The 16,279-nt window shown below is 44.8% G+C and overlaps 1 protein-coding gene across 3 annotated transcripts in view; it reads left to right on the plus strand.

The window, feature by feature from the left end:
- Window positions 1-389: 389 nt before the first annotated feature.
- The window catches only part of MIA3 (MIA SH3 domain ER export factor 3), a 59,059-nt gene continuing 43,169 nt past the window's right edge, over window positions 390-16,279 (plus strand). For all 3 annotated transcript variants that reach the window (XM_075530481.1, XM_075530480.1, XM_075530482.1), the window contains exons 1-4: window positions 390-563; window positions 4,780-4,913; window positions 7,992-8,078; window positions 12,455-15,257. In XM_075530481.1, the coding sequence (XP_075386596.1) occupies window positions 431-563; window positions 4,780-4,913; window positions 7,992-8,078; window positions 12,455-15,257 (3,157 nt within the window). In that variant the 5' untranslated portion in view covers window positions 390-430. The remainder of the gene's footprint in view (window positions 564-4,779; window positions 4,914-7,991; window positions 8,079-12,454; window positions 15,258-16,279) is intronic.

Here is a 16,279-nt window from a genome sequence, read left to right on the forward strand (position 1 = left end):
GAGGTACATCAAGAAAGGACGCGAGTGAGCTGGTTTTGTGTGGAGCCCCAAATCCAAAGCCACGAGACGGTTCCAGAGAGGACCTGTTGTGAGGATGGAGCGGGGTTGGAGTCCTCCAGGTGCTGAGAATGAAGTCGCGAGGCAGGTGGACAGTGGAGGGCCCGCAGAGGCAGGCGATTGGGCGAGGGCGCAGCGGCCGAGTCCTCGTTGCCTAGGTAGCGTGCCGGGCCGCAGGCCGGGGGAGAAAGGGCGGCGCTCTGGGCCCTCCCTTTCGCGGTCCCCGCATCCTCTCCGGAGACCCGGCTGACGTGTCAGTCTGGAGCCCTTTCCCAGGGCGACGGCCGGCCCGCCCCGCGCCCCGCCCCCGGCGCCGCCCCCCGCGCCGCCCGGGCCTCCTCCGCGTCACCGGGGCCTCGGCGTTGGCCACAACATGGCTGCGGCGCGGGGGCTGCTCCTGGGGCTGCTCCTGCTCGGGCCGCGCTGGCGGGTGCCGGCTCTCAAGGACTCCGCTGCGGGCCGGCGCTTCTCGGAGCACAAGCTCTGCGCGGACGAGGAATGCAGCAGTGAGTGCGGGCCGGCTGGGCGGCGGGCCGGGCGCCGCCCCGGGGTCTCCGTGGCGCCGTTGGGGCGGGGGAGGGGGTTGGCGGCACCGCGTGCCGGGCTCGGGGGTCCCGCGAGCCGCGCGGGGCGAGCGCGCAAGTGGGCGAGCCGCGGGCCCAGCCGGGCGGTTTCTTCCCTCCCTCCGCCCTTGCCGACGTCCGGGCTAGCCGGTCCTGACCGTGGGGGCGAGACCTCCACTTGTTGCCAGCGTTTTATCTTGCCTTTGCCGACCGAGGCGGCGTTTGGGGTTGCTCCTGGTGACCCCAACCCTGTCCGACCCGGCTCGGTGGGGAGATGAGGCTGCGCGCTGCACGCCCTGGTCTCCCCGCGCTGCAGTCGAGCTTTCCTGCCCCCGCCGCGGGGAGCTCTGTCCGTGCAGAGGCGGGGGCTGATGCGCTAAGGGTTGGGGGCCCGTTCCTCGTGGTAAGTTGATGGTAACGTTCAGGAAAGGCACACTGGTTCTACCCCCGCACCTTTTACTGGCATTTTTGGCTCTCTACTGCCTTGTGACCAGAGATTGGAGTTTAGGTCTGGGACTAGCCTGGAGTCCTTGCACGCAGTGTATTCCAAGACCTCTGCTCAGGCTCTGCTTCAGTCGTGTCGTGTCTGTGCCTAGAAGTCTCCTTGCAAACTGTCAGGCCAGCAGGAAGGCCAACATCCTGCTCTTGAAAGAGGCGGAGGCTCCTCATGGGCCATCTAGGATAGGTGCCTTCTCTGTGCGCAGGAAATGGAATCGCCACCCAGTCCCAGATGGGGGCCGTGTAAGGCGCAGGGATCTCCAGACTCAGATGAAGAGGGTTATTAGAGATAATAGTAAATATTCCAAGGGTTTTATAAGGCAAACCAGTTTTAGCCTTAGTCATTCATGCTGTTGGAATCCCTTAGGACGAGAATTTACAAGCGCCACAGAAATAATAGTTCATAAATTGCAAGGCCAAGAAACATATAGTTTAGTTCTGATATTTAATTTGGTGTTATTCAAAAAGTTGATGAGTTCATGTCACTGAAACACCATTTAAGAAAGAAGAAAAGAGGCAATCTTTAATTTATGTTAAACTGGTGGCGTTGTGGTTAAGCATTAAGCTGTTAGCCAGAAGGTCTGCAGTTCAAAACCACCAGCTGATCTGTGGGAGGAAGATGAGGCCTTCTATTCCGGTAAAGAGTTTGAATCTCAGAAACCCACAAGGACAGTTCTACCCTGTCCAATATGGCTGGTGTGAGTAAACACACTAAAAGCAGCACAACATATTTTCTTCCTGGAATACTTAATCTTTCCTTGACCCATGGTACATGCAAATATTATTCTCCCCACCAGCAAGCATATTCAGCATCTCAGGTTCCATGGGAAACTGGAATCAGTGGTTGTGCTGTTATATGGTGAGGACCCGTATAACCACAGGAATCTGAAGAAATGGGCTTCACTTTTCCAGTCTTATCATCAGAGTCCACTTGGAGCATATGGATGCACTGAAACATATGGTTTCAAAATCTAAGTTCATACACACTCACACACAATTCCCCTGACTTTATTTATCTTAAAAGATCATTTTATTGGGGGTTTGTACAGCTCTTATAATAATCCATACATTAATTGTATCTAGCATATATGTTGTACATGTTGCCATCATCATTTTCTAAACATTTAGTTTCTATTTGAGCCATTGGTACCAGCTCCTCTTTTTCCCCTTCCTTTCCCCTCCCAACCTGTGACCCCTTGATAAATGATCAATTATTATTATTATTTTCATATCTTACACCAACCGCTGTCTTTCTTCCCCCAGTTTCTGTTGTTCCTCCCCCTATTGGTATGTGTGTGTGGGGGGGGGAGTTATGTGTCAATCAGATCATTGTGATAATTTACCCCTTCCCGTGTGTGGATATGTATGTGTGTGTGTGTGTGTGTGGTTATGTGTCAATCAGATCATTGTGATCATTTCCCCCTTCCCATCCTCTCCCCACCTTTCCTTACCCCCTGGTATCGCTACTCCCATTCCTGTTCCTGATCAGGTTATCTGACTTGGATTCCGTGTGGCAATAGCTCTTACCTGTACCAGTGTACATGCTCTCCTCTATCCCTATCCTGAAGTGAAAGGCAGGACTGGGGTCCTGATAGTGGGGGGTGACGAAGCCTCAAGGAACCAGAGGAATATTGTGTTTCATTGGTACTATGCTGCACCCTGGTTGACTCATCCCTTGTGACCCTTCTGTGAGGGGATGTCCCATTGTCTACAGATGGGTTTTGGGTCTCTGCTTTAACCCCCTTGTTCTCAACAATATGTATATTTGTTTGTTTGGGGTCTTCTGGTGCCTTTTACCTGATCCCTTCGACACTACCTGATCCCTTCGACACCTCCTGATCACACAGGCTGGTGTTCTTCCATGCGGGCTTGTTGCTTCTCAGCTAGATGGCCGCTTGATTAACTTCAAGCCTCTAAGATCCCAGAAATTCCCCTGACTTTAGCTTGCCTTCTGTTACTGAAAACACCTGGTATCAACAAAAAATTCAAATCAGACAAGAATTCAGTTAAAGAGGCATTTTAACACAAATGGACTTAGAAGAATTTCCGTGGCATCGTCCCCCCTCCACCTGCTACCTAAATGTCCTTATTATTGATTTTGTTTCACTGTGTGTTTGGCCAATGAGGAAAATACTCCTTCTACTACTTCCTAGATGGAGTATGATTTAAGTCCCGCATTTTATGTCTAAGGATAACAGACTTATATTCACAGTTTTGCTTCCTCCTTTCCATAGATGATGTCCACTTTTGATTTGGTTTATAGAAATACTATGAATAAGAGGCTATCTTCCTTTGTTTTGAAACAGCCAGCATTACTTACTTTCAGAAAATATTGCTTGTTATGTGACAGGGCTCAATAATAACAGTTTGGTATCCTTTCCCGTTACTATGTTCTGATACTATACCAAAAGAACAAATCTGCTACAAATGAAACTGACAGTGTTTACAGTTACAACCACTTAGGAGGTAGTGCTTTTTTTAAATGTTAGTTCCAGTTAATTGACCCCTTGGGAGTTGCAAGATGCCCTTCCTGGCTTCATATTATTGCTACATGTAGAAACCATGCTGTCTGTGCTTGAACTTACCTGTTGACAAAATTATGCTTTTTTAAGATGAACCAGCAACGATTGAGGATTTGATGGTCCCACAGGGAGCCAAGGCAGACGGAGATCTGCCCTGTGTGGCAGTAGACACATTGCTTTCTGTATCCACAGGAAAAAATGGGGAAAGTCTTCCTTTCCACTGTCTCCAGGGTATTTTGTGTATTGAAAAGCAAGGATGTCACTTTAAGGACTAAGGTGTGCCTGAACCAAGCCATGGGATTTTCAGTCACCTCGTATGCATGTGAAAGTTGGACACTGAATAAGGAAGACAGTTAGACACGCATAAGAAGAATGGATGCACTTGAAGGATGGTGCTGGCGAAGAGTAGTGAAAGGACCATGGCCTGCCAAAGAACTGACAAATCTGCTTTGGAAGAAACACAGCAGCCAGCATGCTCTTTAGGGGGAAGCATGGCACGTCTTTGCCTCATATACTTTGGACCTGTTATCAGGAGAGACCCTGGGGAAGGACATCATGCTCGGTAAAGTAGAGGGGCAGTGAAAAAGAGGATGGTCCTCACCAGGATGGATTGACCCAGTGGCTGCCACAATGGGCTCCAATAAGATTGAGGACGGTGCAGGCCCAGGCATTGTTTTGTACTGTGGTACCTACGATCTCTGTGAGTCAGAATCTACTCAGTGGCACCTAACAACAACAACCGCAAGTTGTCATCAAGTTGATGCCTGCTTGTGGCAACCCAATTTGTGTCAGAATAGAACTGTGCTCCCTAAGGTTTTAATGCTGATTTTTGGAAGTAGTTTGCCAAGCCTTTCTTCCAAGGAACCTCTGGTCATCTCACGCCGATTGAACCTCCCCCTGCTCACTTAACATCTGAGCACATCTGCACCACATAAGAACTTGTACAACAATAAATCTTGATGGACTTTTAGAGTATCTGAGACTCTGAATAGTATGAATATGAATTAAAAGTGATTTTAGCAAGTCCTGGAGAAACTCGATTGCTTACAGTGTGTTCTCCGTTTCCTGATAATCATTGAGCTGTAAAAATATAAATCTGATAAAAGAGTTAATTTCCTTCTTTCTCTCTGTACATACAGTGTTAATGTACCGGGGCGAGGCTCTAGAAGACTTCACAGGCCCAGACTGTCGTTTTGTGAATTTTAAAAAAGGCGATCCTGTATATGTCTACTATAAACTGGCAGGGGGGCCACCTGAAGTTTGGGCCGGAAGTGTAAGTGAAAATTTGACATCCTTTATTTACGTAGCTGGTATTGCCTTGTTAGCACTGCTGATTTAAATCATGGTGTTTGCTTGGGGTTTGTGAAAGGGTTAACTTGCCCTCTCTGCTAGTCTGAGAACAGAAGATGGCTCAGTGTCCCAGTAGCATTAGCCCTGGCAGAGAACTGGGGCTCAGCACAGGTTTGTTACTGGGAATTGAGCTGATTCTGGCTATTGCTCCTCAGCAGCAAGTGCTAGGTCTGCCCAGCCAGCATCGTTCCGTAGTAAAGTCTGGAATGGTGAAAACTGGGAAATTGCTTCATTTCATTGTTTCAAATAGGAAGGAAATCTTATTTTAATAGGATTCATGGGTGTTAGATTGCTCCTGTGAATTACATTCAAGGTAGTGTTTTAGGCATGCAGGCTTAGAGTTGATTTGAGGTGAGTTTCAGTTTCTGTGATTACATTAGTAAAACCTGTTGAAAAATTGGCATTCCTGGGAAGAGTGTTACCTAACCATTTGTGCTATGACCTGTGTGTTAGAAAAGTGAAATGCTGGGTTTTTGCTGGGTGCTTGCTTTCCTGTTTGTTGGCTTTCAGCAACTTTTGGGTCATCCTTTTCTGTCTTTCAGACACCTGCTCTTGGAGGTTTGGCTCCTCACGGGCTCTCTTTCCAGCTAGTTTCATGGATGCCCTGGTATCAGACATGGAAATCAGTGAAGGCATCATGCCTTGATGTTTATAAGGAAGGCGGTCACTCATAGGAGCCTGATTGAGAGGCTTATGAGTGACTGTCCTCTTCTTTTGAAGAAGTATGGTGTGTGGGCTGTTTATCCATGCAAAAGTAATGTCCTTTGGGTTGTCCAAACACAGATATACCCAGCCTTATTTGTAATTTTTCACTCTAGGGAACACCAGGCAAAAAAAACGCAGAAAATACGGCTTGAGATCCTCCATCTGGAAAAACAGATTCCTTTTGGTTGTGGTCTAGATTCCTAGGGAGGAGTCTTGAACAGTCCAGTGGTCAGGTACTAAACCCTTGTCTTCAGTCATCCCAGTTGAATCACACCATACAAAGAACAGCCGATTCTGTTGCTTTCAAGTCTGTCAACAAACAGGGCTTCCTTATCTTTATCTTGGAAATGCTTCTCCTTGTACCAAGGCTGCATTTTTCATTTCTGTGCTTTTCCTTCCCTCTTCCTCACCTCGGAGCATTTCAGGCATGAGCTCAGCCTGACCATGCTTAACCACTAGACAGCCTGCCTCTCTCGCTGATTCCTCACTCTCAGCCCGTCTTCTTGGGCACGTGGCCTTCAGCACCCATCTTTCCTGTCTCACAGTTGTTGAGGTGGTGCTCTGTTTACATTGCTCATGTGGCATTCATTTTTACTGCTTTGTATTGCAGTTAGTGTTCCTTGCACTCACTGCCTTCAGATCACCCCTCTGACTCCTGGAGACCCTGTGTATGAGAGAACATAACTGCACTGTAGTGTTTTCATGGCTGCAGTCCTTACGGGTGCAAATTGACAGGCCTCTTTTCTATGGTACCTCTTGGTGGGTTTGGTTCATGGCCAAACATAAAATGTTTGTGCCACCCAAGGCCATTAGCTCTCTGATGGAAGCGACCAGGGTCTAATAGGGCAAAGATACTTGTTTACATTTCTCTTGATAGTAGTGTGTGTTCTCTTAAAGTAGTATTCTACTCTTTTCATATCAATCAGCAATTTTTTTGGCAAAGAACATACACAGGAGCAAAAACCAATTTTTGATGTGCTAGCTAGACATAAAAGATAAATTGTAACCATGAGGACCTATGATTCTGCAACTTTTTTTGCGTGTTAGATCTTAAGAAATGGGATCTCACCAAGTTTATAACGATGGGGTTTTATATGAATGGTGGTCCTCAGGGGATACAGATAAAGCAAAGATATATGTATTTGCTTTCTTCATATATCCCTGACAACCCCCCCCCCCCCCCCCCCCCCGCCCGTCTTGGTCTTCTCATTCCACAGAAGGGAAGGGCCTATTTTCTTCTGGTTTACTTCTTGTTTCTTGAGCCTTATCATTTAGGAAATTAGCATTTTCCCTCATTTGTTTTCAAAATGATTCTTGTGTCTGTGTCTTAAGTCCCCCCCCCCCCTTTTTTTAGCTTCTTAGCATTTCAGACTGTAACTGCCAATGTGGCACCTTTAATTGCCCTGTCTTATCTAATCTTCATGGCAGTAGTCTACGAATGCTGGCTTTCAGATAGTGGCTAGATATGACTAGAGCATTCATGAATGGGATATTTTAGAGTTAGTGATAAGATGGCTTTTTCTACTCTTTCGTGCATTTGATCACACTTCGTTCTCTCTGGTCTTTAACAATAGGGAAGATATCTGCTCTTACTTTCGGACAGTGGCTGGTAAAAGACAGTATATGTTTCCTAAGAGGACACACTTTTTGTACCCCAGGTCTTAATACTGAAGATGAAAAGGATTATTTTCTAAAGAGGTTTAATTTGCATGTAACTGAAACTTGGTGTATAGATTACTATGAATTACATTCCAATTTTATTTCCCTCAGAATACCTGTAAGTGTAGTTTTGAAAACCTAGTACCACTTCTAATAACAAGAAATGTTTGCCTTTAGTTGTGCTAACCATTTCAGAAAGTTTGTATTCTTTTTACTTATTAATCTTTATGACTATTTATTGATTTAAGAAAGATTTTTAAGTAATGATTTATGAGCAGTGCACTGAAATATACAGGTAAATGCTTATTAGAGGTTAAGACAGTTCTATTTTGCATCCTGTTAACTGAAGGACGTATAATCATTCCTTGTACATACATTTTATGTACTTCAAGAGTCTAATGTTTTGTGCTGTTTGGAAATTATGCCAAATATTGAAAAAATTTCAATGGTTTTAGAAATATTGGGTTTACAATATTTTATACTATTAGAATGGTAAGAGAATAATTTTAAAAACCGTTATCTCAGTTACATTTACCTATTTCTATATTTCTCCTAACTACTAACAAGTATCTAATTTACATTTTTCATACAGAATTTTCTTTGATTATTTGTCCCTTTTGCCCATTCTTCCATATAGGTTGGGCGTATTTTTGGATATTTTCCAAAGGATTTAATCCAGGTAGTTCATGAATATACTAATGAAGAGTTACAACTTCCAACAGACGTAAGTGATACATTTCTGTCTTTGCTCTCAATTATAAATTAACTTGGGAATTCATCACCCAAATTTACTTAACTATCTTTGAAAATCTTTGAATGTTTTGTTTGTATCGGTCAGGAAAGTTAAAAAAAAAATCCAATGGTTGTCCATCAGATTTTAATTTGGGATAAAACTACCAGGAAAAAGAGAGAAGGGAATACCAGGCATGGTATTCTTATATGGAACTTTTCGTGCTATTTATATGGGTGAAAAAAATTATGAACTCATAATTTTTGTTTCTAGTGATTAGGGGGTGAATGAGCTCATTTTAAGGACAGGTATATGTTGTTTAACCTATATTCCAGAAGTGTCCTACTGTGTTTATATCTATGGTCCCTGAGTTTTGTTTTTTAATATTTTTAATGGGAATTCACCTCTTGTTTTATCGCTTCCCTTAATGGTTTTAAAGGCCCCCGACGCAGTCTGTTGCCGAACATAAGTGGTGCCCAGGCTGTTGAAGCAGAGGCCAGGGTTCTGGGTACAGCTTCTCAGACTTTGTCTGGTGGGCAAGTGGTAGCAGGGTCTGTAGGCCTGGGCTGCCCCTGCTGTTCAGGTGGATAGAACAGTGAGCAGGTCTGAGGTGTTCTGCTCCCTCCCCACTTGCTTCTTCTGGATCCAATCCTACCCCCACCCTCTCAGGTTTGGCTGCTGCAGAGCTTGTTCCTCCCACCACTGTCAGCAGCAGTGGCAGCTGTGGTGATGGCAAGAAGGACACCTCGAAGCTGGCTCCCATAAGGTTTTATTATGGTGTTTGCACAACATCCACATCACACATGTGCTGTTTCACAGAGCACATTGTGGACTTTAAGCTGCACGTGCTTATATTTATAAATTGTGATAAAGCAAAACTTAAATTATGTACTAGACCAGAAATGCGGACTTATTATAGACCTGTTAGAGATTTAAGAGTTTATAAGTTTGTAACAGGTAGCTCGAGCGTTTCGGATGAGATCTGGCCTCAAATCCATAAGGTCTTGACCATGCGGTATACAAAGCAGCTGTGTAACTAAGAGGATTTTTGTGTTCTGGGATCCTTATTCCAGCAGAATGGATAAGACTCTAGAGCTCTTCTTTCAATTTTTCTATGATAATCCAGCAGATCATAAAATTAGCCCTATCGCTTATTTGACTTCATGCCTCACGAGAGATGGCCAAGGATACTAGTGTGGGACCAGAGGTTATTGGTCACAGAAACCTAAGCTGATTGGGGTTCCGACTTCACCCTGCATGTTCCCTCAACTTGGAAATGCATGTGATTCAAAGAGGAAACCAGTTATCCCTACTCCACTGGGCAGGTGATATTAGTGAGACTTTAGTTAAGAAAAGAGAATTATTTTTGTTAGTTTTTAACATTCCCCACAGTGTCTAGCTTTTTTCTGAGCCAATCTATTTATTGGCAGAGGAAAGGAAAAATAAAATCTGCACATAGTCCTGACAGCAGATCTTAGTAATTTCTCTGACCCTGGATTAGATTAGGTTGTGTCCCTGCCTGAAGCTTGTTGTTCTTGTGGTAAGAATTAGGCAAGGAAGTCCCATTGAGACTATTATTTGTACCTTTAAAGTTTTACTTTCTATGTACGTGTTGAGTCCTGGTGGTGTAGTGGTGTATGCATTGGGCTGCTAATTGCCAGGTCTGCAGTTCAAAAGCACTAGCTACTTCTAGGGAGAAAGATGAGGCTTAACTCCCTTAAGAGTTACAGTCTTGGAAACCTACAGTCATTTCTACCCTTGTCCTATAAGGTTGCTCTGAGTCAAAACTGACATTGAGGTATTTTCCCCCTTTTAAAATTTGAGTTATGTAACTGTGTGTCAGTAAAGTAAATCTAGAGATGATTTATTTTCCCTACTGCAGGGAAACTGTGAGCCAGAAATCCATGTAGACTCAGAGCTTTACAGCTGGGGGAGCAGGAGTAGAGTCCAGAGGGCACCGACCATCTTCCATTTTCTCCTGGATGGATTGTTGAGCTAGAAAGTCAGGCATAACACTGAGCCCTGAGGACATATTCCTGCTCAGATCAGCCAATGCACAGAGAGGACCAAAGGGCCAGCCCTACCACAAGACAAGACATCCCTCACTGACCCATAGCACTGTGAGGGACAACACTGGAGTCATTGTGCAGGAATTGTGCCTGATCTGACCCCACCCCACCCAGGAGAAATGTTTAGGGTGTGCAACAGAACAGCGAGGGGAGCAAAGCAATGAAGTCCCCAGGGAATACCAAAAATAGACTTTGGGGCCAGGGCATGCCACCCCATCAGACTGGACCAGAAAACACTCCTAAAGGTCAACAAACAGACCTAGAGTTATTCATAGGGTTTTCTCTTTTTTGTCGCTGGGTTTTGTTGTTGTTTTATTTTCTTCTGTAATTTTGTTTTGCTCTGTCTTGTTTTTGTGCTTGTTATTGTCTCTGCATGTCTACCTAGGTAAGATAAGTGGGGAACTATTTAGATTGTTTATCTAGATGGTTTAACAGAGGAGAAAACAATGGGACCAATGGTTCTGGGGGATATGGGAAGGGGGGAAGTGGGTGTTAACAAACCCAGAGACCAGGGAACAACAAGTGATCAAAAACTGATGGTGAGGAGGGCATAGGATGCCTGGTAGGGCTTGATCAAAGGCATTATAACTGAGAGGAATTACTGAAACCTGAATGAAGGCTGAACATGATATTAGGACAAGAGGAAAGTAAAAGGAAATAGAGGAAAGAACTAGGATGCAAAAGGTATTTACAGAGGTCTACATACAGGAATGGACATATGTAAATATATTTATTCGTAACGATAGGGAAATATATCTATGTACATATATTTATATGTTAAATATTAAGGTAGCAGATGGACATTGGGCATCTACTCAAGTACTCTCTCAATGTAAGAACACTTTGTTCTAATAACTGGGCATCCTGTGATGCTTACCTTCCCTGACACAATTGCTACAGACAAAATGGGTGCATAAGCAAATGTAGTGAAGAAAGCTGATGGTGCCCAGCTATCAAAAGATAAAGTGACTGGGATCTTAAAGGCTTGAAGATTAACAAGCAGCCATCTAGCTGAGAAGCAACAAAGCCCACAAAGGAAAAGGATACCAGCCTGTTTGATCATGAGGTGTCAATGGGATCAGGTGTTCGGCATTAAAGACCCAGAACAAAAAATCATATCAAGGTCAATGAGGGTGTGTGTGGAATGGAGACCCACAGCTCATCTGTAGATAATTGCACATCCCCATACAGAAGGGTCACAAGGAAGAGATGAGCCAGTCAGGATGCAGTATAACACTAGCATTCCTCAAGTTCTTTAATGTTTCCTTCCCACCACTATCATGACCTCAATTCTGCTTAACCAACCCGGCTAGACCAGAGCATGTACATGGGTACAGATAAGAGCTGGCAACACAGGGACTCCATGACAGATAAACCCCTCAGGACCAATCATGAGAGTAGCAATTCCAGGAGGGTAAGGGAAAGGGGGAACCAATCACAATGATCTACATATAACCCCTTCCCAGGGGGACGGACAACAGAAAAGTGGGTGAAGGGAGACATTGGTCAGTGTAAGACATGAAAAAATAATAATTCATAAATTTTCAAGGGTTCATGAGGGAGGATGGGGGGAAGCTGATGCCAAAGGCTCAAGTAGACAGAAAATGTTTTGAAAAGGATGGCAACGAATGTAAAAATGTGCTTGACATGTGGATTTGTGTATGAATTGTGATAAGAGGTGTATGAGCCCCCAATAAAATGATTTTTTTTTAATGTCAGGCATAGATGTTGGAAGTTGGAGGATTCAATAAATGGCACCCTCTCTTTCCAGCTGTGGTTAGAACAATTGAGAGACCCACATGTTAGGCATATGAACTGTCATCTTTGTTAAATAATAAGCCTTTTTGGAAAATATGGCTCATTTGTGCAGTAATAGTGGGACAGATTTACACAATCACAGACAGGGCTCAATAACTGGGAGTGTGACTCAAGGGGAGGGGAGCTATCCCAATAAAACTGACCACATAAAGAACAGAAGGTTTGTACTCCATGCTGCTAGGCAGGTGCCCAAAAGAAATAGGCACAGGCTAAGAAATCTCACCAGCCACACAAGCCCTCCCTTGCATGGGGCAGAGAGGATGAAAAGAAACTGGGAGGTTGAGGGATGGGAGCAAGATGTCAGGGAAGAGTGGATTCCAGCTTCCGGTCCCTCACGTTCCAAGGGCAGTCATTATGTAACATGGGCACAAAAGCTCTGGGAGCTCCAAACAAGAATCTGCATTCTTCCATCGTGCGCACAGGGAGGCGTTTGTTCTGTGATGCTTCGTTAGTGACATGGCAATGTTTTCCTTTCCCTTACAGGAGACAGATTTTGTTTGCTTTGATGGAGGAAGAGATGACTTTGATAGTTATAATGTAGACGAACTTTTAGAATCTTGGGAGCTACATGATCCTGCAACTGGAGATTCGGAGCTAACTATAGAAGAAACTTCTCAACATATGAAAAAGCCTCCTGAAGTGTCTGAGCAAAGTGACCCACAACCTGAGCCCAAGGAAGCCAACTTAGAGGAAAATGAAAGTTTACTTTCTGAAAACACCAAGGATCTAGAAGGAAAATCTGAGGCTCCAAAGACTCACCCTCATGCAAATAGTCAAATGGACAACACGCAGGGAGAGCATTCTGCCTTTGATCCTTTTGAGGAAATGTTGAAAGAGAAGTTAAAAATGCCAGAAGGTGAAAACAACAAAACCATCAATGGTTCTCAAGGTTCTGAGGAACAAGAGAAGATCAACGCTTATAAACTTTTGAAAAAAGAAATGACCCTGGATTTGAAAACCAAATTTGGCTCAACTGCTGATGCACTTGTATCGGATGATGAGACAACCAGACTTGTTACTTCATTAGAGGATGATTTCGATGAGGAATCGGATGTGGAGTATTACACAGTTGGGAAAGAGGAAGAGGAGAACACAGAAAACTTTGATGAGCTACCTTTACTAACTTTCACAGATGAAGATGAGAGAGCTGGAGTTGAGATGGATTCAGCAGATGTAGAGGAGAAGTCAAATGGAGTAAACATGATTGAGGCAGCTCAGCCCCCGAGCATCACAGATGGTGATAAAAATACCCTCATCACCCTGGGGGATACTGTTGTGCCTCTGGTCCCAGGAAGTGAAGAACAAACAAAAGTGATGGATTTAGAGAGTTCTGACTCAGAGGAAGACCAAGAAGATGGATTGCCAGTCTCAGATGGCAGGTGGGGAGAAGCACTACCCGCAAAGGATTCTTTTGGTTCTGAAGGTGCAGAAGGTCACTTTGTGTCTACAGAAGCCTCCAAAACAAATGCCGATTCAGACCCAGAAATGGACGTAGACCATCACGTCAGAGGAAGAGACGGGAATGTTCAGGGATTTAAGAGAAGCCTGTTGCCAAATGAGTCAGAGGGTAAGAAGCAGGAAGAGATGGCTGTGCATGGTACCACTCAAAGCAGTCATCTTAACTCTCTGCTTGCTGCTGAGAAGGGTCAAGAACCATTAAAATTCACCACTGATAACAAGGAAAATGCCCTAAAAGCAGCTATTCTTATCTCAAAAGATGCACTCCATGAAGAAAAACCTGTTGAACGCATTTTGGAGGATGGTTCAAATAGTGAGTCTGTACATCGAAGTGCAGGGCATCAGAAGAATGAATTAAAAATGAAAGAGGAACCCAAGGATATTGTACCGCCCTTAGATGAGCTGCACAAGGCATCCAACAACAGTGTGCAGGAAGTGGATGCTTTGGTAAGTGCACCTGGACGGCACTCACTTTCTGGGGAGCATCCAGGTCAGGAGTCCAAAGAGGAGCGAGTTCTTCCCACTCAAAGTCAACCTAGCGTCTCCTCTCCTGATGAAACTGGTTCGCCAGCAGAACTGGATGAAGAGGTTCCCGCTCAGGAAAGAAATCGTTATTGGCAGCAAGAAAAAGATATGGCTTCTGCAGTTCATAAGCGCATGGATGAGAGGATGAAGCTCTCTGGGGAAGCAATCAAAGAGGAAATATCAGATAAAAAAGAGATTGTTCGTCACCAAGCAGTGCAGGACTCTCAGCAAGTAGGAACAGCAGGCCAGACTGGTAGTGCGGGAGCACCAGGCTTGGATGCCGACAGCCTGGAAGCCGATGAGCACATCCCCGAAGAGCTGCTGGAGGATGAAAATGCTCTGAGTGCAAGACAGTCTAAAGAACAAAGTACTGGGATTCAGGACAGGTTAGATGTGACTTCGCCGGCCATGAACAAAGCTCCTGGAGAGCGCACCAACCCTGACGCAGAAACTGAAGAAAGCAAGCTAGAAAGGAGTTTGAATTTGGAGCTGGAAGGGAAGCATGAAACTGTGGCCAGAGGCGTTCAGGACACAGAGCCTGCCAGCATGGCCAGCACGGCCACGGGGGCGCCAGAGAGCCCTCTCGTAGACGAGAAAACCCACAGCCCACCGCAAGTAAGTGGCTTTCCAGACACACAAAACCTTCAGGCTGCAGAGTTCACTGAAGTGTCTCCAAGGAGAGAGTCCGATGATGACCTTGAACACGATAACCTTGCAGAACAGCTGCAGGCCTTGGGGCTGGCAGGGAAGCCTGAGGTAGAGGGACTCTCAAAAGAGGACCAGGAGGAGTTACCAAAACTCTTGGACCCAGAAGACCAGTGGTCTGCTTCTGAAGCCGTCGAAGATGACCTGTTCCATTGGGCTCCACCTCCACCTTCAGAGCACAGTGACGGTGGGAAGGACCTGCCTATAATACGGAGCTTTTTTAAGGAACAGCAGTCTATGCAGCGGTTCCAGAAGTACTTTGATGTCCATGAACTGGAAGCCATGTTCCAAGAAATGTCCTTAAAGTTGAAGTCTACCCAACAGGAGAGCCTGCCTTACAATGTGGATAAAGTTCTAGATAAGGTCTTTCGTGCCTCTGAGGCACAAATTCTGAGTGTAGCCGAAAAAATGCTTGATATGCGGGTGGCTGAATACAAAGAGCAAGATATGAAGGAAAATAACATATTTGAAGAGGCGGCGGCACTCGATGATGTCCAAGACCTAATCTATTTTGTCCGGTACAGACACTCCACAGAAGAACCTGTGTCGATGGTGGACACACAACCTCCAGAGGAAGACTGGGACGGACCTAGGGAACGTAAGTACCTGCCTGTGGCTACAGTGTTGGGTTCAGACGGGAGGGAAGGGGCTCAGTGAAAATATCTTGGGTCTTTTTCCTAGAGCTTTGTTCCCAGTTTACAAGGTGTCTAAAGGAGAGAGGGGACAATAGATGCCCTGTGTCTCATCCTGCCTTTTTTCTTTTAGGCTGGTTTTCCGTAGGACAGTTGAGACTTGCTTCCATTGTCAAAGTGAATCCTTTTTAAAAGGCTGAGAGAGACAAACAGGAAAATGTGGCACAAAGAGTTGTGAGCAAAGTACAAATTTCATGTAAAATTAGGAAAGGGCTTTGTTTGAACACAATTTCTTAATCGTTAAACAAATGCTTTCTAACCCAGACTAACTAATAGAAAACTTTTATTTAAACAGACACTTTGAGTTTTTTCATTCCTCTCAACTTTCCATCTTTTGTGAATACTGTGCTCTTTCCTCCTTCTTGGGCGTAGTTACTAACTCCGATTAAATCAGCGGTTCTCAACCTTCCTAATGCTGTGACCCTTTAATACAGTTCCTCACGTTGTGGTGACCCCCAACCATAACATTATTTTCGTTGCTATTTCATAACTAATTTTGTTACTGTTATGAATCAGGCAACACCTGTGAAAGGGTCTTTTGACCTCCCCAAAGGGGTCGTGACCCACAGGTTGAGAACCGCTGGATTAAACTTTTCTGTACCCTTGGGATCCTTTCATTCAGATTAATCAAGCCTGGAACCAGGATGAGGACTTTCTAACATCACACTTGACACATGGGAGGCATTCGATAAACACTTCTTGAATTGGCCCTGAACCGATATCCAAACGTAAACTTTTCTGAATCCTTGTTCAATTCTCTATTCTTGCTTAGTAGAGTACTGGGAGGAACACAGAGCCACAGGATAAACATATCTTTCCAGAGTACCATTTTTTTTCCTGAGAATTTGGGGAAAGGGACATGTTTTACATTTATTCAGAGCCAGTGTATTTTGGATTAAAGATAAAATACAAATGAGCTTCAGGCTAA

This window comes from Tenrec ecaudatus, chromosome 1 (assembly GCF_050624435.1).
Source record: "Tenrec ecaudatus isolate mTenEca1 chromosome 1, mTenEca1.hap1, whole genome shotgun sequence".
NCBI lineage: Eukaryota > Metazoa > Chordata > Mammalia > Afrosoricida > Tenrecidae > Tenrec > Tenrec ecaudatus.